Source organism: Astyanax mexicanus, chromosome 10 (assembly GCF_023375975.1).
Source record: "Astyanax mexicanus isolate ESR-SI-001 chromosome 10, AstMex3_surface, whole genome shotgun sequence".
NCBI classification, from domain to species: domain Eukaryota; kingdom Metazoa; phylum Chordata; class Actinopteri; order Characiformes; family Acestrorhamphidae; genus Astyanax; species Astyanax mexicanus.
Window position 1 is genome coordinate 48,006,133 of NC_064417.1, and position 23,230 is coordinate 48,029,362.

The window sequence follows — 23,230 nt, forward strand, 5'->3', positions numbered from 1 at the left end:
GTAATGTTCATGAAATGTTCTTAAACTTTACATGACCTCGTTCAAAGTTCTCCCAATGTTATGAAAAAAATGTTTCCAGAGTAACATTCATGGAATGTTCTGACAACTTTGCATGACCTTGTTTAAAGTTTCCCTGATGTTCATAAAAAATGCTTCCACCATAATGTTCATTGTACATCTAAAAACATTACAAGACATTACATTACAATCTTCCCACAATAGGAATTAGAAATTAATGTAACATTATAAAGACATTACACAACCTTGTTTAAAGGAAAAAGACCTTCTTAGAACATTCTTAAAATGTTACTTGACCTTGTTCAAAGTTCCCCTGATGTTAGAAAAAAAATTCCACAGTAACGTTCACGTAATCTAAAACGTTACAAGACCTTATTCAATGTTCGCCCAATGTTAGAAGAAAACGTTCCTATAATAACATTGCTGTAACATTCTAAAAATGTTACACATTATTAAAAAAATACTTATTCCGTTTCCTTTGTGTTAGGCAAAAACATTACTACAGTAAATTTCATGAAACGTTTTTAAAATGTTACATGACCTTGTTCTAAGTTCCCCCAACAAACACATAACACTAGTTCTTAGGTTACTGCAGGCTGCAAAACAAGGTGGACAATGACAGGTTGGACAAGGAGTTCTTGTATATATTTAAAGATCATGATATTATTATTAAAACTAAATTAATTTAAAAAAGGTCTTCGAAACCAGGCAGCACTGTAGAGATGGCAAAAACCCTCACACCGTCCACATCAAAGAAAACCTGATGTAGAAGAAAATTTTCCTCTATATATGCAATAATATGTTAATTCAGAGTAAATATTGTTTTTATGCAATTAAAACACATGCTGTGAAACAAGAACAAAACATTTAAAGCAAATTCACTGATGATGTTCTCAGATTGAATTGCATATCAAGGAGAACTAAGATGCAGAAAAGGAAATTCAGTTATTCAGAGAACTGCATGGTCAGCAGCCTCCTGATAACCCTGCGGGTTCTTGCAAAATGAGGAACAGGGATGGAAAATGTGTACGAGCGTTTCAAACTGAAGTAGAAACTACAAACCTTGCCTGGGAAACTGTGCAGTCACACCAACGTGAAACGTTGCGAAAACAGGAGAATGGTCACTGGTCGAGATGTCATCAGTGCAACCTGAGATAAATGACCAGAATTATCACAGAAGAACAAATTAATCAAATATCACTAACAGTATTAACAGAACACTGTAAATAACTTTATTCCCAGTTCTAACATGCACTTTTGTGTTTTCCTGTATCAGAGAGTTGAATCCTACACACACTACACGCTCTACGAGTGACTTTGCTGAGGAGGATAAAGTGTGTGGACTGGCTCATTTTTAGAACTGCTACACAGACAGGATGTGACTTTGATGGTGGACCACAGGCCAGTGTGGCCTCTACAAACAAATTCAAAGAAAACCTTTGTAGTCTTTTGTGTTTAATTTTGGAACGCCACTGAAAGTTCAGTTCTATTTTTTTTAACCTATGATCATTTCAGCTATTTCTCAGAAACTGCAGTATCACTTTATTTGGATGGTCCACTATAGATGAAACAGAGATGCTCAACTAACTTTTAACTACATGTTTTTTAAAGCATCACTAGGTAGGATTTCCTTGATTTTTGATCTTTTTAAAGAAATAAAATTTACAGCTTGAAACTGTAACTGTCACTGCAGTGCGGCATTGAGTTGTAATAGTAATGTAATAAACCAGACTCTGTAAGTTTTCCGAGGCAGCCGCGACCAACGCTCGCGAGAACTGCGACCTGCTTTCCGACCTTTAGTTCTAACAAAACATTTATTACACTCTGCAACTCGAGCACAAAATCTCAATCCTATCTAGTGGAGCTTTAAATGCAATTTTACTGTAAGGTAAAAGTAAAGGATTCTCTGTTGAATGTAACCCTAAACCTGACTTTAATCTAAACTCTAATCTTAACATTTTACTGCTATGTTTAGGGATATATTTAATGTTTAGGTTAAGGGCTGGGTTTTAGGGTTAATTCATGGTTAAGGTTAGGTTTAGGGTAGGAGCTGGATTAAGGGATAAGTTCTATAAAAAATAATTTACATTCAAATGAGAGTTAAGTTGCATTTAGTAGACATTCAATTGTGAGGCATTTATGAGGCATCTATAATAGACCACCCAAATAAACTGCTAGTGATTAAGTGATAAAATGCTATCACTGCACTATACAAATTGAAGTGAATTTGTTCATGAAGCATATTGTAATTTTTTTCATATGGAATATTTCTGATGGTTCTCTTTTTGTTTGGTCCAGAGAACACATTATTCATTTATTTCTAAAAATATCTGGAATACTGATTGGTCTGATCACAATACACTAAGATGTGGTGGTTCATCCTAGAGTCCAGCAGAGAAGTGGATGCCACTCCTAGTTACGGTGAACAAGATTCCTTGAATGGTTTAATAATATTATTCACTGTTGTACAAAAACTATGCAAATCCAGACATCCCAAGTTGCAAAAGGTGATTTCAGGGAGGTTACCCCATCCAACACCCCGGGGGGTGAAACTTTACTTTTATATTAATTAATTTTACTTTTTTTATTATTAAATTTTGAGTATTCAGAGGTTAAATGAGTTTTATCTTTTTTCTTTCTGGAAGACCCTGCCTCTGCTTTTTTTTTTTTTTTGGTAAAAAAAACCTATATTTGACAAAAATTGACAGTTACAATATCACAAAAAATTGCACAACATCAAAAACATTTCATATCATATTACAATAATTATTAATATTGCCTCCGCCATGATCTGCTTTCTCTCACTCACTGAACAAATCCCATCCGGGAGGGGGGAAAAACACTGCCCGCCCACACTAACAACTGATTGGCTGTCTCACAGACACTTTGCAGAGAACAGGCCAATCAGAACCCTCTCTGTTTTCTCTCTCTCCTTCCCACACGCGATTAGAGAATAAAAGTCTGAATTCCGGGAGATTATATGTGACTCGCGGACATCAGGGAGCCACTACCGAAATGCGGGAGACTCCCACAGCTTCAGGGAGACTTGGTTTGTCTGCAAATCCAATCTAATCTTTCTTTTATGGGACATTGTTTTTTAAATATTTAAAGGTAACACCTTACTTGGATTATTTATTATTATGTGAATAATTTTCTATTGAATTTAACATTACACCTAACCCTAATTCTATACCTTAACAGTAACCTGTAACAGTAAAAATTAGGTGTAGGGTTAGATTCCTTTAAGAATCATTTATATTTATATTTAGCTGAGAGTTCTGTTGTTTTTAACAGGTTTTAGTTAAATGTTTCTTGAATGGTAGTTGAGAGTCTGTGAGTCCTCTATAATGAACCATCCAAATAAAGTGATATCTATTTAAATGTATGATGTGTAATTTGACTACAGGTTTTGAAGAGTAAAACTAGATTTGTTACAGACAATGTAACTCATGTTTTTTTTTTCTCTTCAATAATTAGTTTAGACTAAACCATCTTCATTAAGTCTTATATTAAAAAACAAACTAAATCCGGCACTCAGAGGGAGAACAATTGGCCTCGCTCCCTCCGGGTGGGTAGATGGCGCTCTCTCCCCACATAACTCCTGAGCTAATGTCCGGAGCCGAGCCGCTGTGCTTTCCTCCAAGCGCGCTGGCTGCTCGGTAATGCTGCATCAGCAGCAGCTCGAAAAGAAGCGGTGGCTGACTTCACATGTATCGGAGGAAGCATGTGTTAGTCTTCACCCTCCTGGTGTGTTGGGGCATTGCTAGTGATGGGGGGAGTCCGAATGAGTGGCTTGGGTAATTGGCCTTGTAAATTGGGGACTAAAAGGGAAAAATTAGAAATAAAATTATATAAAAAAAAAAACTAAAATAATTAGCAAATTGACAAAAAAAAATGTTTTGTTCATATTGTTTAAAGAAAACTTTACAAAAAAAAAGCTAAAAATTGCTTTTAAAGATTACCCGAAAGCAGCAGAACACACTTGTAGGAATTTAACTTACCATATGAAGTACACGTGATGTAAGTGTCTGGGTATGATTTCCACAGAACACGATCACACCATGACGGCCCATTCACTCGCACCTGAGAACAGAAGCAGAGATTTTAATACAACATTATCTGCCAGTGGAATAAATCACTTTCAGCTTACACACTGTTCTCAGAATGAGAAACATGAGACACGCAATGCATCAAATACACTATATTGCCAAAAGTATTCACTCGCACATCAAAATTATTGAACTCAGGTGTATAAATGAAGCAGCTAAGCATGCTGGGACTGCTTCTACAAACATTAGTGAAAGAATGGGTCTCAGGCTCTCAGGAGCTCAGTGAACTCCAGCACTGTGGTACAGTGATAGGATGCAGCACCTGTACAGCATCAAGTCCAGTCGTAAAATTTCACTACTCACTACTAAATATTCCACAGCCAACTGTCAGTGATATTATAACAGCGTGTAAAAGACTGGGAACGACAGCGATAGTGTAAAATAACAGAGCGGGGTCAGAACAGTAGAGCGTAGCAAGACTCATGGAATGAAGAGTTTACATAGCTGTGCATCTCCATCCAGGCCTCACATCACCAAACACAGCAATGCAGAGCAGCAGATATTTTGGCAATATGATGTATCTGACAACCAAAATTATTTGATCAAGAATGGGAATAAGCACAGTTTGATGTTTAGAATACGTGTAAAAATGTAACTGTAGTTTTATAATGTTTTTTTTGTTTGAAAAGCAAGACAAAATTTCATTTAAGCTAGCTAGCTACTTTATGCTTTGGTGAGAGAAGTGGTAAATCTAAAGAAAAAAAAACAGTATTCAGAATTTGATATTCAGCCAATGTTGCAGTTTGTTAGGCTTTGATTTTGGCCAAATAGTTTTAATTTGTTGCATCCTTAATTAAGTTAAAAAGTTAACAAGTTAAAATTTCTATACTTTTTAAAAAAATATCATATATATATATATATATATATATGATATTTCTGGCCTATTATTTGATAATATGGAAACATGCACATGTGATGGCCATAATGATTCTTAGATGGTTGAGCAAAGTTCACAGCGATGACTCTCTCTCCATGTTAAGATGTTCTTAATGCTATGGTGCTTTTGGTTTATTGCTGATGTTATAGTTTGCATAGCTGCCGACAGGCACGCGCTATAGGTTTGTGAACTGCTGCATGTTCAAGCAATGGCCAAAACATTGGGAGATATTACAGATTAGATTAATCCCAGGGTTTACACGCTGCCAAAGATGATCAATATTAAAAACATACCCTAATGAGGTATTCCAATTATGCATTCCACCTTAAATAGTGCAACAGACCCTGCTCTCTCTTATTAGATGATATATTGAATAATGAGTCTAACTAACAATTTAGAATAAAATCTTTTTACATGTTAATACATGATGCAAGGCTTTTAATGAGCAGAAAAGCAAGAAAACCAAGATAAGGACTGAGGAAAGTTCTACCCCACTGGTCTTGTATTTCTGCCACAGGTAGCAGTCTCTGGAGCCGCGCTCGTACCGGTAGGTGGGTGGAAATGTGATCTTCTCTTCCTCTGAGGAAAAGAACCAGCCAAAATCAGGAGGAAACACAGAACACAGACATCAGAACTGCAAATAGAACTGTATCTGACTTTACTGTGGAGTTTTCTGATATATAGAAAAAGAGTAGAGAAAAACGTACTGAAGCTGAAGAAGGCTTTTCGTTTATGTCGCTCTCTGGTTAACTGATCTGCACACATCAGCTCGTCAAACTCCCGCTTCGACACATGCTTCAGAATATCCTGCAGGAGAGACTCAAAGTTTCAGCTGTAGATTCAACATAGAAAAAATGCTGAAACAATAGAAGACATGTTCAAAAAATTACGCCATTCATTTCTATAGGGAAATAATTAACAATGGTTTCAAGAAAACTGTAAATCGGATCAGTTTATAAAGCACAAAGCATCAATTACGCTATTATTTGTATGGCTGTACCAAATTTGGTGATTGTAGCTTGAAATATAGGCTGCAGACACGTTTGAATTTTTGCCTAAAGGTAAATGCTTAAAAGTAAAGTTACTTTAGGCCACAATAGTTTTGTTCACATGTTTACTGTATAAACACTATTGCACTTATACAAAACTGTGAACAAGCACACTATTCTTAATCAGCACCTGGAAGTGTCAGAGATGGAACAGAGTCAATATCTTGAAAACTGTAAGCCGAATTAAACCAAAAATAAAGGGTAGAATAATAATAAAAAGAAAAAAATAAGTCTGCTGCAGTCACAGTAAAAAAAAAAATCCTTCTCAGAGAGCAGCCAAGGTCAGTGCAGTGGTTTAGAGGAGAGCTGGTCGTGATAACGATACAAAGAACCAAAAGAAACTGGGCTGCAAGGACGTGTACATCAATAGCACGGAGAATTAAAGGGAAAACAGTGAAAACAGAAAGGCTGAGCGACCTGAACGTCAAGGTCCAGCCGGTAATTGAGGTCTCCACACCAGAAGAGATGTGTGAAGCGAAGGCTGATGTCGACGGCGCCAAGCTGCCGGTCTCCCAGCGACAGCAGTCTGAGGATATCTTGGAAGTTCTGGTTCCTCCTGAAAGTAGAAATGAAAGAAACTGTGTTCAGCGCATTTTAGAAATGTAGATACATTTTAAGTAAGGAAATATATGGCTCATTATAAAACTAGGGCTGGGAAATATATTGTAATTATATATTTTATACAGAGAGAAATATACAAAAAAATTACCATATTTGTAATATCAATCTGTGTGTGTTTTATTTCTGAAATGAATGTGCATGGGTCAATGCAGTGGAAATGGTTTTTGTTCCAGAGGGATGAAACTCGAGTAAAGTCCTGTGCAAATTGTTATGTAGAAATACTGCAATTAAAAACACGGCATAATGACTTAACATATACATCTATATACATACACTTTATGTTTAAAGTGATCTTTTAATGATACTGTATAGTAAATTGTCATTCCTTTTAAGTATATTAAGATATTAAGTACAGTATATCATGTTTGTTGTCATATTGTTCAGCTCTAAAGTTAACTCTGTAGTTATTAAACAGTTTAAAGACATTAGTAGAGTTGATGGTAACAAAGAGGACAATTCCCTCCCTTTTGCCTTTTGTGCCTCAAAGGGAACATATAAATATATATTTTGCTAGGCCAATTGTCCCACCTAAAAGCACATGCCTCCTCTGACACATGTGAAGTTAGACTCCGCCTCAATCTGAACTGCTGCTGATGCAGCATTTTTGAGTAGCATCACAGCGCTAACGCTCGGAGGAAAGCGCAGCGACTCGGTTCTGATACATCAGCTCACAGATGCAGTCTTGTGCTGATCCACATCACCCAAGGAGTGATGAGGTGAAAGAGCGCCATCTACCCACCCAGAGAGAGCAAGACCAATTGTGCTCTCTCAGGGCTCCAGCAGCTGATGGCAAGCTGCATGAACGGGATTCAAACCCCTCTTTAAACAAGTTAGAATAGTTCTATGGGCTATACAACAAAACATGTTCATGAAGTTCTTTACACAAAATCACTCTCACATTAAGAGATCTCACCAGCTCTATTCTTGCCAGTTTTTGTCCCTTTAAGAATGAGCCATTTAAGAGCTCTGTCACGTTTATGCAAATAAGATGATGCTGGCCACAAACTCTTAAACTGACTCACAGAAAACAGATGGAAGGATTAGTTGGTGATAAGAGTCTTTATAAGGGCAGTCAAGATCCAAGTGGAAAAAATAAAAATGCACGAAAAAACTGAGGATTTTGTCAATAATTCACATATTATTGATGTATCCTTGACACTTCATACAAAATAATATTAGTAGTTTGATGTCTTTCACAGTCTTGTACTTGTTAAACACTAAAAACTGTAACACCCACGGGGGTCAAACTCCGCACCATGAGGACAACTTTATCACACCTGATTAACATGATAAGGAATGATCAAATTATCAACTTGGTAATGAATCAAATTATCCACATGATAACAAATTATAAAGAGATGTAGATGCGCATGTGGGTGCTCCAGCAGGTTGGTGTTTTTTTTTTATTAATTCAAAGTGATTTAATATAAAAAGCTTCATCATAGTGAATCCTGTTTTTTTTTACAATGAGGGTGATTAGAATTAAGGCTCATAATGTATACAACATATATAATATCTTGACATTTCATCACTATGTGACATTATTTATGAAAACAAAGGTTTAATTAACATTACTGATAATAGCAACAGCCTAGCAACACCTTGGGAACTGCTAGCAACACACACAATGCTGCTGTATGGTTCAATCATTCATCATGAATAAACCAGCAGAAATGGACAAATGCATAAAACCTTTTTACATTTTCTGATGATATTGGCTTATTTAGCTGTTATCCATTACATATTAATTTTGGAAATATATGGGTTTGTTTAATTAATTAAATTTTTTTAGCACATTTAATTTAACCACTACTCCAAATAAGGTTTAAGAGCCTTGAGCATAAGTGTACTGGGGTGCACAACTCCAGACTTGGAGGACTGGTGTCCAGCAAAGTCTGGCAGTTGCCAGAGCTGTACACCACTGATGAGCACTGTTTAAAGTTTAGGTTCATTCAGAAACTTGTAGGGTGTCTTCACCTGTTGAAAAACCTTCAAGAAAAAGTCTTTATGAGGAAATGTTACTTGAAGCACCACAGTTTAAAACTGAAGTTGAACGTTCCTATAGCAATGTATACTGTTCAGACTGAGGGACTGTTGAATAACCAGGAAAGAATTTTGGTTGAAAACGGCGCAGGATGTTGTGTGATAAGAGGAAAGTGCAGGTATGTGGGTGTGGGTAAATACCGGAGCGCTTTCTCACTGCCGGACGTCAGGTGACAGTTCACAAAGCCCATAGACGTCCCATTAAACAGGAAGGAGATGCCCACTGCCCCTTTGTTTCCTGTAAGAATTCAGAAGAACACACAATGCACTGCTTCTGTAAACTTCAGCTTAATGATCTGTTCCTTTTCTTTCAGCACATCTGGCTTCTGGCCATAAGAGTGAGCAGAGGAACTGAAGAAAAGGAAGAGAAAGGTGGGAGTGAACAGTGAACGAGAGGGTGTGTGTGTGTGTGAGAGAGAGAGAGAGAGAGAGAGAGAGAGAGAGAAAGAAATTTACAATGTATTTAAACCTTTTTAGGAATGACAGAGAAAGAAAGAGGGAGAAATAGGAAGCGGAAGAGAGGGAGTGAGGGATGGAGAGTAAGAGAAAGAGCCAGGGAGCGAAAGAGTAAAAAAGAGAGAGAGAAAGGAGTAAAGAGTGAGAACAGCAAAAAAGACAGAGAGTACGGAGTTTTTAAAAAAAATAACGCGTGACCACGACTTATTAAGATGTGGGAGCAAGATCCTAATGTGTGGCCACAACTTTTTAAAGAGTGAGAACAAGATAATTAATTTGTAGCCACAACCTATCAAGGCGTGGGAACGAGATCCTAATGCACGACCACAACTTATCAAGGCTTGGGAACGAGATCATAATGTGTAGCCATGACTTATTAAAGTTTGGGAATTAGATAATTAAGTTGTGGGGGCGACTTATTAAAGTGTGTGAATTTAGATCAATTAGGTAATGGAGATAACTTTTTAAGGTGTAAAAACAAGATAATTAAGCCCTGGTCATATAAGTCATCCACACTATTTAGTTATCTGGTTCCCATGCCCTAGTAAGTTGTACCCAGGAGTTAATTTTCACATTCCCATGCTTTAATGAGTGGTGGCCACACATAATATTTTTTTAGTCTCCTTAGGAGCTCCATAAGAGAGTGAGGGAGAGAGATGGAGAGGGTGGGAAAAAGAGGGTAATAGAAGGAGAAAGCAGGAGAAAAGAGAGAAAGAGAGAGGGAAAGAGATAAGAAAAGCAGAAAAAGCGAGCGAGAGACAGAGAAGGTGAAAAGGAGTAGAGAAAGAGAGAGTGAAAGAGGGAGAGAGAGAGAAAGAGAGAGAGAAAAAGGAAAGAGGAGAGAGAGAGGTAGAGAGAATCCTAGTGTACTGAGTGTGTGTTTGAGTGGTGAGGGTACCGAGTGTGTTCCCCAGGCCTGTTTTCACACTGGCTGTGTTGACCTGGCTGATGCGTCCCTCGTGCTCGGGTCTGGCAAACACAGCAAGCCTGATGTTCCAGAGAGACTGCAGCGCCACCTGCAGGACATTCACACACAGCACACACTCAGAACAACAGAACTACCAGTATGATCAGCTAGCTGACTATAGGAGGTATAATGTGTTTTAGAAAAGGATTAAAATCCATTTATCTATGATACAGGGTTACTTTCAAAGTTCTCAGTGCATTGTTTTAAATGTCAGGACACCTCAGAATTCTACCAATGAAGTGTGGAGCTACTTTGAGTTTGTTAATAGTGTAAAAATAGCCGTTCTTTGCATGGGCAAGTTTATGCCCCTATCAATAACATTGTAAGTATGTTGGGAGCATTGGCTAAAAGCACTGTATTTCAGAACGCTGGGGGTGAACAAAGGTGTTTCTTGTCCTGTACAATTTTTTTTTGCAAAAAAACAATGTGTTAAAGGCAGAAAAGATAGATAAACATAAGTATCAGACCCCTCTTGGATTTATATAGTATCTATCTATCTATCTGTCTGTCTGTCTGTCTGGGCAGACTGTGGTGGATAGACAACTTGGTCAAAGCATCTACAAAATAAAGTAAGCAGCTCTTGTGAGGTATTCCCAGTATGCTCAATGTTAGGCAGGTGGTACTAATGTTTTGGTAATATCGGTTGGTATCTTCACTGTATCTGCAAATATTATATGTCAAACACTAGAGATGTAAAACTCCTTCTTAACTTTTAGTGGAAGCCAATGTAAAAAAAACACAGAACAACAGCACTGTAAATACCAACTTCTGGTAACCCCAGGTGATGCCAATTAAATGCCTAATTGGCACCTGATTGGCAGCACCTGTGAGTATGGGCCCTACATTAAGCTGGTGTTCCATAAAACCAAGTTACAGCATTATTTGGAGTGAGCCCTGGTACCAGTATCTCCAAACTCATAAGTCCAAGTTCCATAAACAGGGACTGACAGAGACAGGCTTAAAGTAGGCATCTCAGGAAGACAACACCCCAAGAAGATCATCAAACACCAAACAAGTCAATGGCAGATTAATCAGCAGTTTGGCCCAATATTTCATGGGCGCGTACTGTGTTAGATTTAACACCACCTCCGCCAGTCTTCCAGCAGTCTCTCACCTGTTTAAAGTCCACCTGAGACACACTCCTGAGCGTGGCTCGGATATGCTCCACCCACTCTCGCTCGCCTTGTGGATTATCTTGAGTTCCGAATGTGTAGATGTCGTGAGGAAGTGAGGAAATGGACTCATCAGGGGTCAATCCCAGACCACAGCACGTCATCCACGACTGCAGGGCACGGGGTGGAGGTGAGCTGCCTGGAGGAACACAGAACCACAGTAACAATAATTCATTAACATCCTCATTAAATTATTATTACACTCAGACACAGTGTGGACACTTAATGAAGTGTTTGACATATACAGTACCAGTTTTTTTTATTAATACTAAAGTAATTCAGACTATGAAGGAACACATAAGGTAACTTAAAAGTGTTAAATAAACCCAAAAATACTCTGGGAAGAAGCATTTAGGTGATTTTATCTGGGGAGCTGTTAACTGTTAGATGTTTCTGAGGCTGGTAACTCTGATAAACCTATTCTGTGCGACAGAGGTAACTCTTGCTCTTCCTTTCCTGGGATGGTCCTAATATTTCCAGTTTCATCATAACGTTTTTGATGGTCTTTGCGGTAACAGCACTTAAGGATACTTGTTTCTTCACTTCTTAAAGTCATTTTTTTCTTTACTTAGTTCTTCTCATAATCTGGATTTGAACATTACTCAAATATTCACTATTCACTGTATACCTGTAACTCTACCTCTTCACTACTTTACAACTGATGCTCTCAAACACTTTATTAAGAGACAAGAAATTCAGGTACCACTTTAAAATAAGACTACCTTTATAAAGGGTTTATAAATGGTTTACAATTAATTTATTAATGGTTACTAATTAGGTTGTAAATGCCTTAAAAATCATTAATAATCAGTTATAACACATATGTAGAAAGGGAAACAATGACCTGTTTTTTGCCAAATAGTGAACTCACAGCCATCTATAGTGTTGCCCTTTCTACAAATGTGTTATAACTGATTATTAATGATTTTTAAGGCATTTACAACCTAATTAGTAACTATTAATGAACTAGTTGTGAACCATTTATAAACCCTTCATGAAGGTAGTCTTTTTTAAGGTGGTGCCAAAATTTAAGTAATTAACTCTTGGCGAGTTCAGCACAGCTGTTAACTGAAAGTCTGAATTCCAGGTGACTGTACCTCATAAAGCTGACTGAGAAAATCCAGCCAAGATGAGCAAAGAGCATTCTACTTTAAAGAATCCAAAATATAAAACATATTCCGGTTTATTTAACACATTTTAGTTTAATAAATCATTCCATATGTTTTCCTTCACAGTATAAATCTACAATGCAAAAATAATAATAATAATAATAATAATAATAATAATAATAAAAACCCCACTAAGTTTAAGGTGTGTCTAAACCTTTAATCGTTTCTGTACAGTATTTCAAGCAAAAAGTGTCTGAAAGGCCTACCCATGTTCCAGGTGCCCACAAACACAGAAATGATGTCAGGCTCGCTCTGCTGGGAGTGGGTAGTCTTCATCAGCTGCAGCAGCTGACAGAAAGCCTCTCTTTTCTACAGAAGAGAAGATCAATCAGTGACTTTATCTCAGAATAAAAACAAAACAAAAAAAAGAGATTATGGCTGTTAAGATTATTTGATTAAAATTAATGATAAGTTCAAATATATCTTCATGATAAATTTGCCATGATTATAAGGAAACTGGCATTGATTATATTGATAATAAATGTGTTATTAATGTATACATACATTTTAAAGGATTTTATATTAAAAGGCATTATTTTAACATTTTAATACTTTTAGTTTCCTTTTTAGTTTACCTGAACCTCAACTATTAGGACAAATGTACTGCAGGATTTAATTGTAGTTTAATATGTTTATTATTGAAAAATGAAGAGAAAACAATTAAGAGAAAACAGATCATAATCTGATATTTATTCAAATAAATTATTGTTGTTGTTATTATTATTATTATTATTATTAGATATTGTTTCCAAAATAAATATACATTTTTCATACAATAAGCAAAAGAAATGTACTAATTAAAAATGTATATTTATTTGGGAAAAAAAAATAATAATAATAATAATAATAATTTATTTTTCTAATTTATTTATGTTACTATGAAATATTTCCTTTAGGTCTGGAAACATTATTTTAACTTTTTTTCAACATTTCAACCATTCAAGACTGTAAATTTGCTGCCAGTGTTAAATCAACACTCTTAATGTTAAATTAGCAATGCGAGAGTTAAATTATATCACTCACAGTATTAATTTAACACTAAAAGTAAAAAAATACAGTGGGCACTGTGTACTGTGTACTGTGTATTGTTTGTATATATTTTGCTAATTAATCATAACAATAATTAATATGTTACTTTATTAGTCCAACCTTTAAGCTCTCGAACAGCAACTCTCTGGGGGGGTTGTGGTGATTATCCACTACCATCCTCAGCTTCGCCGGGCTGCTCTGAAACTTCACCAGCTGCAGAACTGCCACCAAAACACACAAATTTACACAGCATATCAGTCATTCAGCCTAATTATTAATTACTCTGCTCAAAACACACATTTATTAAAGCTAATTTTAAAATGCTGAGCTGTATAAACACGTACATCACCACACTGTACTGAAATTCAGCCATAAAGCACCAGATCTGGAGATTCTTCAGTAGAATCTTAATCTCTATTAATGAATTGAGAGAGAAAAGAGAGAAGATGAACTCACTCCTGTCATGTGTGAGAGTCTCTACACCAAATGAACCGACTGTCTTATCAAAGAGCAGCACCCCGTTCTCCACGTCCACAGAGACCATCTGCCTGCCGTACCTCACCACCTTCACCTGAACAAAATGTAGAAAATAAAGCATGAGACAGTATGAAAAGTCTTAGAATTAAAACAATGATGAGCTTTATCAATGTTTTGAGTATGATGACAGTATTGTTAATAAATGCTGAGAACTATAATACAGAAATACAGCTCTGGAACCACTTCAGTTTTTGAATCAGTTTCTCTGATTTTGCTATTTATAGCTATATGTTTGAGTAAAATGAACATTGTTGTTTTATTATATGAACAGACAACATTTCTCCCAAATTCCAAATAAAAAAATATTGTCATTTAGAGCATTTATTTGCAGAAAATGAGAAACGGCTGAAATAACTAAAAAGATGCAGAGCTTTCAGACCTCAAATAATGCAAAGAAAACAAGTTCATATTCATAAAGATTTATGAGTTCATAAATCAATATTTGGTGGAATAACCCTGGTTTTTTGCTTTTGGATAACTTTATGCCTTTACTCCTGGTGCAAGAATTCAAGCAGTTCAGTTCAGTTCAGTTCAGTTCAATCTTCCTCTTGATTATATTCCAAGAGCTGTATATAATTTGCATGTTTACATTATTGTAAACCGAATCATGATTGTTAATACACATTTCAATTAGCACAATATCAGTATTTATAAGATTTAAAAATATATGAATATGTAAGAAAAGCTAGATTCCCAAACATCCATATGTTCTAAACACGGTAAAAAAAATATGCACAAACAAACTTATAATAAAGTATGTAATTTAAAGAGGTGTGTCTAAACTTTTGACTTGTACTGTTTACGCTGCACAGTTATGCTGGTGGTGGAGAAAGGGTGAAGAAAGGGTGAAGTCTTGCCTGAAAGCTGTGTACAGGTGTGGGTTTAGTGTAGGTTTGGTGTTTTACAGGTGAGGCTGGTTCAGGTGCGGGGGCCGGCTGCACAGATAGATTGTGATTGGTCACGGCCTCCTGCAGGGCTTTAAGAACCTAGAAAAGAAATTACAAATATGACAAGATAAACAAAAAACAAAAAAATAAAATACTGACAAATGAAATAAGTAAATGAATAAATAGTTTTTAGGTATACCCTCTTTTCCAGAGAGGACAGGAGGTTACAGAGGGCCGTTATCTTATGGAGAAGAGTCTCCAGGTTTTCCTCGTGATTCCTTCCCATATTCTACAGCACGGAAGAAACGACAGCACAAATTGTTAGTTTATTGTTTAGTGAATGTACAGATGCAGGTCTAAACCTGAGTTATTATATGGTCGTTTTCTGATGAATCAATGTCATCTTGCCTGGAGTCGGACAATTTTAGGGTTTTGCCCACTCAAAAACATCTGATCCTACTAATCAGATTGTTACTAGTCCCATCCTTTGAAGATATGGATGTAAAAGAGATTGACCAAGACTATAACTGGGTTTTGTAAATGCTCAGTTTTTTTAATAGCTGCAGATTTCAGATGTCTACATATGAATAAACGTAACACTGTTCTATCACAAGAACATACAGATTTACAGACACAATACAATTCAGTCTCTGTGTGAAAATAAATCTGTATGACTGACTGGTGTGTTTAACTACAGTACCTCCATTACACACACACTAAAAGACCCTACTTTTATACTTTAGATTTTATTGTATTTTTAAATGTATCATTATATCTCATCCTTCTTTTGTAACTTCTGTGTACTATGTATACCTGCTACTGGATGTCCAGAATTTCCCTCTGGGATCAATAAAGTTTCTGTTTGTCTGTTTGTCTGTCTATCTATCTATCTATCCATGCATCCATCCATTCTCCCACCTATCACACAGTGATACAGTGTGAGCGCGTGCCCGGAGTGGTGGGCAGCCAGTGCAGTGAGGGTAAAGGCCCAGCTATTGATCCCACAATCTTGTAATGGATGGCCCAGTGCTCTAACCACTGAGCCACACTGCTGACACAGAGGTGCAAATGCACACACAGCTTGTCTAGTGCCTGTAGAGAAGTATTGCCAATAGAATAGGACTATATGGAGCAGATAAACCTAGCATTGAGCATCTATCTAAATCATCAAATAAAAAAATAAAAGAGAATGGATGGAAATCTTTGTTTTAAATATCTGGATTATAGATATAACAGTATACCCATTTAATATCACAATTTCACAAAAAGTTCACAAAAGTACTATTTAGCAATACAGTTTCAATTTTTTATTATTACTAAAACCACATATTCATGCTGAATACTGTAGGAGACAGCAAAACAGGAGTACTAAATGCAAAAATGTGCACAGAGTGTGATTTAAAAAGTGGATTTAAGCCACAAGAGGGAGCCATTTATGCATTTACCAATAAAAAAGTTTTTTTGTATATTACTAAATTAATCATAAGTAAAATTGTAAATGCACTTTTTTCAAGCTAATAACTCTGTTTCAGTTAGAAACAATTTAAGAGATGGTCTTTACCTGGATTTTAGGGCAGGTCAGGGGGTAACTGGGATGGTCAAACACTTTAGCCAGAGTCTCCAAACTGGACATGGTTTGATCGATCTCACTGCAGGAGGATCAAATGTTACAGATGATCATCCACCTCAACACAGTTAAAGTTCAGCTCTGCAGTAAATGAGTAAATTACTGCAGCGCTGTTAGTGGTGATGCAGGCGGTGGTGTGGTACCTGTGCAGTTTGTGGCAGGTGGTGGAGAGGACGCACTGGAGGAAGTGCAGGCCTGATCCTCCTTTCCTCAAACTCTCCAGATCCAAAGTAACATCACCATGCAGGTACTCACTCAGCATCGCCACCATTTCAGACGCAACACTGTTACACAAATTGAATGGCTGTGAGCTTTAAAACAACTTTAAAAACATAGTATACAAACTGTTCCTCACCAGAGGAAAATTAAGTTAATCTACAAACATAACTTTAAACTGTGTTTTTGCTTTAAAACAACTTGATTATAACCCCAAAAATGACAAAGCACATTGCAGCTGCATTTTATACTGACATGCAAAAAGTCATGGGGCAGCAGCATGTCAACTGATCACCTGTGTATAAGTAGTGAGATGTTATCTTGTGAGTGAGGTTGCAGCATGCCCATGGCAAATGGCACATTCTTATAAATCCATAAGTCAGTGGAGTATTCTTTAACTACTATAACACATGTTAAAAGTCAAGTCAAGTCAAATTCAAAATTTAATTAGATAAAATCAGTGAGCAGCTCATTAATGCTTTTTTCCCATGATATCTGGCATGTCATGTTCACTGGATGGAATCTTGGCATCTTTTAAATCAGAATCATGTATTAAACTTGGTAAGTTGCCTAAAATGATTATATTTATGCATCTAAGTGGGTGTTTGTATAAACCCTAACACTGTATTAAATACATTAGACTTAAAACGAACACACTAAATCTTGTAAAGGTGTAAATGAAGGGTGGAGTAACCTGGGTGTGGTGATGTCCTGCAGTCTCTGCAGCAGAATCTGCTGAGCTGTGGTTTGGGCTGAAGGAGCCGGCTGGCCTGCAGGAGGCGCAGGAGCAGCAGGAGGAGAGACGGACGCAGGGCTCCGCACTGACCCCTGAGCCGGCTTCTCATCATCTCCATCTGCAGGGTACACGTTATACAAACCACAATGACAGACCCGTAAATCCTGCTTCCGAACGCTCTTCACAAACATTACAAACATAAAGCAGCTTTATGGAATATTTAAATATGAGTATTCATGTCTGGGAAAGATTTCAGCTCGTTTTTGGGAAATACCCGTGGTCGTCTGCAGCAGTGGTAAAAAGCACGGTGACTGTTCACTCACTGTTTACTGAGAAGGCTGCTGTATTTAATAGTGTTTTTTGGCATCAACACACATACATTGCATGTGTGCATGAGTCAAAAGTTTTAGAACGTCCTCTTTTTTTTCACTAGTCCACTGGTAAGGGTGTACAGCCCAGGAAAATCTGCTTTCCTTTTTTAATTATTTATAGTGCATTTTACACCTAATGTTGTTGAATAGCAGCTTTACAGAAATGTGGAAGCAGCACAGAGAAAAAGAAAAAAATACCTCAGAGCTGGAGGAGGAACAAACCTTGGGAGGAACCAAGGCTTACATGTACCTATATGTACTATTACATGTACTATTATGTATTATAAAGGGGGGACCCATCCTCCTTTGGTCATTATATTTCTACATGGGTCTAATACATGCAGGTAAATAGCCTTTACAGCTAAAACTGAATCATGGTCCAGTGTTAAGCTTTGCTAACAGGTGTCGACTCTCAAAACCTGGTCTTCTAATGCTGTGGTTGACTGGAGTATCACATAGTCAGTTCTATGCCAGAGCTTTTCAGTTCTAAAGGAAAGAGGTCCACATTTATGAGTTCTAGTTAAACCCAGTCCAGGAAACCCTATGACCCTATGAGAGCAGTCTAAACACGCAATGTTTTTGAACTATGCAAAAGAGAGCTGTAACACAATCTATCGTACACCCTGCACAAGGTGCGTCGCAATGCTCTTTGCTATCTTACACCCCGTCAATATATCTACACCGATGGGCGTGGTGGTCTGGAAGTGAGGTGGGTTCAGGTAAATTTCTGGCGTTTTGCTTTATATTTTTCCGGTGGAAAACAGAGGTGCTCCACTGACTGAAATGAACCTGGACAACAGTCAATCATCAGGGTCCATGCCTATAGGTGCGCCCAGCACGCGAACACCCCCACTCGCTAAACACACACACAGATGCACTGCAGAGCACAAACCCGACTTTTAACTCAACAATAAACAGAATAAAGAATAAAATAACATTACTGTTCCCTTAAATGAGCTGATGGTGTACAAAAGCGCCACATTGTTAAGATATGCACATACCAGTATCAACCAATCAGTGTTCCTGAGACACACTGATTGGTTTATTTCACATTACGGCCAAAACACACCCATGATTAATTAAGAGAATACGTTTTTTGCGCATTTCAAGTAATGCAAGGTGTATTTTTTGTGCCCTCTCGATACCAAAGACACACCGACACGCCCTAAATGCAGCTGCGCAATACACAATTGAATGGTGTGCTATAGATCACTAAAAATCATGCTTTCACACAAGCATGGTTTGTTAGTTACCAGTAATGGTTTGGACCTGATCTGAATTGTTTGCATAATTTTTAAAGCTTGATTTTGTTCCATTGCTACAGACCAGCTGTAAGTTTTAAAAAGAATGAGAACCCAATATATTTGACATAGTAATGTCCTCTATTCTTTATTTAGACATTATCAACCCCAAACTCTTGCATTTATTATTTAACTGTGTGTGTGTGTGTGTGTGTGTCTCACCAGAACTCTCTTCAGCTGTTTCTGTCTCTGGTCCTACTGGATACAGCAGTGGAGTCACTAGGCCTTTATGGGGTTGCTGGTACCGCAGTACTAAATCAGCCAGCGTCCGGAAACAGTTCACCTGCACTCCCTGCGTGGTCTAAAAACAATTCAACAAAACAGTCATGTGTTTATGTGAAGGAGATATCAAAAAAGCAGTATAAATGGATTTGCTAAATTAATACGACCCAAAAAAGTCAGTGATTTGATTTGATTACACAAATTATAACTTGATTCAAATATTGCTAAGCTGATTGTGGCTGAATGTGAGTCAGGTTTTATCATTCTATCCTAAAGTGTACAAAACATTTTTACTTGATTTAAAAAAAAAGAAATTAGACAAATGTACATAATATTATTCAACTTTCTTACTTATTTCATTAATTATTTAATATAAATATTTTTTTGGGTTTTTTTCTGCTCAAGGTTAAATGATAAACATAAAGTTGTGCAGCAACTTGTTTTGTATTTTTTTCTGACTGGCATTTAGCCTTAAGAGGCTATAGAAACAAAATGTATTTGATAATATACTATACTATAATATACTATAATATAATATATAATTATACATACAGTAGTATGGATAGTATACTATCTATATATACAACTGTAACGTACCAATCACCAGCAATTACCTTTGTTAAATATCAAAGATATTTGTTAAATATTGTATCTGTTATTTTTATACATAGAACACTTAATCATTGTTCATAATATGATCTAACATGAATGTGTTAATCTAATTAATATCAGTTATTACCTGAAACAACTTTTTATCTCTTGTTTTTAATTTACATTCATTTTATTAACTCTATTTTAAACTCATGGATTTAATTTGTATCAGTTTATTTTTAGCTACATCCGGCTCCCACACACACACACACACACACACACAGACACAGACACGCAGTCATGACTCATAAGTACATGCAGTATAAACACATCAGGATTAGATCTTTATCCAGCATTTTCCTGCATTCCTTTCGTTTCACTGTCCGCACAGCTAGTGGTTGTGCTGGTAAGCCTGGAATTGTTCAGAATGTTCAGTTCTGCAGCAGCAGCTTCTCAGGAATGTCTGAAGAATTTTCTTAATGAGAAACAATAAAAAGGTCCTGCAGTTCTGCTACACAGCAGCTCTTTATATAAGCGGAGCCTCCAGTGATCAAGGCAAAGGAAACTGCAGTGTGCAAAATCTCACACAAAGAGAAGAACCTTCAGGAGAACCTATTGATCCTAAAGATTATTACCCAACTTCATCATACAAAGGTACCAACTCATTCCAAAGGTATTGGATTGAGCTCCGTCATTTCAGAGAACACAGTTCCACTGCTCCACAGGTCAATGCTGGGTGCTGGGTTTATCTGGTTCAGATAGTCCTATTCTATTGGCAATACTACTCTACAGGGACTAGACAAGCTGTGTGTGCATTTGACAGACAGACAGACAGACAGACAGACAGACAGACAGACAGACAGACAGACAGACAGACAGACAGACAGACAGACAGACAGACAGACAGACAGACAGACAGATAGATAGATAGATAGATAGATAGATAGATAGATAGATAGATAGATAGATAGATAGATAGATAGATAGATAGATATGGTCATCTTTGAATTGTCTTGCAACGGGTGCAACTTAAAAACTTCTCTACAGGGACTAGACAAGCTGTGTGTGCATTTGCACAGAGTTCAAGCAGGCAGGCAGGCAGGCAGACAGACAGACAGACAGACAGACAGACAGACAGACAGACAGACAGACAGACAGACAGACAGACAGATAGATAGATAGATAGATAGATAGATAGATAACATATATGGTCATCTTTGAATTGTCTTGCAATGGGTGCAACTTAAAGTTGAGCTGAATGTATTCATTTAAAGGGTTGTCCACAAATATACAGAATATTTTACTTCCCTCTGATAGGCTGTAGAAGAAGGACGATGATTATAATACTGTATTTAAGCATTTCAGTAAAAAATTAAGAAAACAAAACTAAAATAACTGAAAAGTGTTTAAAGTAATAGATATAACTGTAACTACAGTTCAGCATGATGTAATCAGACCCGTACTCAAGCAGCTGCCAGAAGACCTGAACAAATACTGTGTACCTGGCAGAAAATCAGACTGTCTGGTAGAATGTCTGGATTTCCATACGCGAAGAGAAAACTCACCCTCACACACATACACTTATCATCATTTTATGACGAATTGACCAATAGAAATGCTTTAAAATGACTTGGAATTAAGTCATATAAATTTTATAAAGGATACTTCTTGCTCAGTCACTCACTCAGTGTGTGAGAACATCCTGCTCTAGACAGATTTACACATTTCCATTTCTTAATGATGGACTTTACTAACCTCCAGTGGATGTTCTGTGACTTGGACATATTTTTATATTTTGTAGCAACAATATAGTGTATATTACATGCAGAAATTTTTAAAAGTTTTAGACGCTTAAGCACATTACTCAAAAAATGAAAAAAAAAAACATTAATTTTTTATATTAATATCAGATTTAAAAAAAACAGAAATATAAGTAAAAGTAAAAAATAATTTCTAATTTTGACAAAGTTTAATAGCAGATTTCTCCTGAAAGCTCTTAGACAGTGCACAAGTGGATGTGTTAAATTTTACTAGCAGTTCAGATGATTTAACATCATATATCATGCTGATATTTTGAGAACTATAAATAATACTACACTGATATTAATTACTTTTTATCGTTTTTATTTGCATTAATTCTAATATTATACTTTTAGTGAGCTAATAAGCACGTAGTGTAATTTCCACAAGTGCCTAAAACTTTTGCAGCGTGCTGCATACTGTGGTAAAAAGCAACATCACAAAGCAACGCTGCAACTAAAACATGCAGTTTCCTGAATGGCTCTCCTCGCTTGGTAGAAGAAACCATTCTGGCAGATTCAGCCCACATTAGCTGCCAGAAAATCTTCAAATAGTAGCATTTTTTCCTCCAGACGGGAAGAAATGAGCCGTCTTGAAAAGCGATTAAAAGGGAAGAAAGGAGCAGTGGGAGAGGCTGGATATTTGGAAAATGTCTGACTGAAAAAAACTGCTCCCACTCTTACTTTTAAAGACAGAACCGACCACAAAGCAAAACTGAGAGAGAACGAGTATGTGAACGAATGGGTGTGTATTGCATTGTGGGGTTTGCGATTCATTAGCACATAATTAAAGCACATTGTGGGGACCAGAGGCACAGTGTGATTGGTCCCCAACAAGTTTTAGTGTATTTTTAGACTTTATCAGACGCTTAAAAAAGGCCAAGCTGAAATGTGTAGTGTGTGTTTTTCCTTGAAAGACACCACCAAGAAATGTGTGGGTGTGTGTGTGTGTGTGAGTACTGGTGTGCATGTGTGTGTGTTTCTGTGTTAGATTAAATTCAGAAATGCTTTTATTGGTTTGTGGTGTGTTTTATTTCTGTGATTGTTGTGTTTTCCTCAGTGTGTCTTTAATAAAGAACAGAAACTGAACGGCAACAGACCTCCAGTTCAAAAACACCAAAACCCTGCACTGAATATACAGTATATCATATATCCCATGACTTTTGACATGTTGAAGCTAAAGAATGCTGTGCTGACTTGCAGGATATGTGTGTGTGGGAGCTCCTGCACTGAATGTGGATGTGATTTCTGTGTTTTCTTGTGTTTTCACATGGATAATCTAGACAGAAGCCACCGGTCACAATCATTACCACCCACTAAACTTTGTCCACAAGATAACACTTTACAACTTACACAAGTGTGGCAATTCCAAGCCATTCCCGTGAGGTAATACTTCATGATGCCCACACAACTTCAGCAATTTAAAGTCTCGT

The 23,230-nt window shown here is 36.9% G+C and overlaps 1 protein-coding gene across 3 annotated transcripts in view; it reads right to left on the reverse strand.

The window, feature by feature from the left end:
* inppl1b (inositol polyphosphate phosphatase-like 1b) overlaps positions 1–23,230 on the reverse strand; it is a 45,898-nt gene that overhangs the window by 12,334 nt on the left and 10,334 nt on the right. For all 3 annotated transcript variants that reach the window (XM_022684272.2, XM_022684271.2, XM_022684270.2), the window contains exons 4-20: positions 19,348–19,486; positions 17,472–17,631; positions 16,705–16,845; positions 16,496–16,583; positions 15,134–15,223; positions 14,905–15,033; positions 13,967–14,081; positions 13,631–13,731; positions 12,688–12,790; positions 11,255–11,451; positions 10,072–10,189; positions 8,859–8,955; positions 6,471–6,609; positions 5,712–5,811; positions 5,495–5,583; positions 4,020–4,101; positions 1,081–1,167 (exon numbers count right to left, since the gene is read on the reverse strand). In XM_022684272.2, the coding sequence (XP_022539993.2) occupies positions 1,081–1,167; positions 4,020–4,101; positions 5,495–5,583; positions 5,712–5,811; positions 6,471–6,609; positions 8,859–8,955; positions 10,072–10,189; positions 11,255–11,451; positions 12,688–12,790; positions 13,631–13,731; positions 13,967–14,081; positions 14,905–15,033; positions 15,134–15,223; positions 16,496–16,583; positions 16,705–16,845; positions 17,472–17,631; positions 19,348–19,486 (1,975 nt within the window). The remainder of the gene's footprint in view (positions 1–1,080; positions 1,168–4,019; positions 4,102–5,494; positions 5,584–5,711; positions 5,812–6,470; positions 6,610–8,858; positions 8,956–10,071; positions 10,190–11,254; positions 11,452–12,687; positions 12,791–13,630; positions 13,732–13,966; positions 14,082–14,904; positions 15,034–15,133; positions 15,224–16,495; positions 16,584–16,704; positions 16,846–17,471; positions 17,632–19,347; positions 19,487–23,230) is intronic.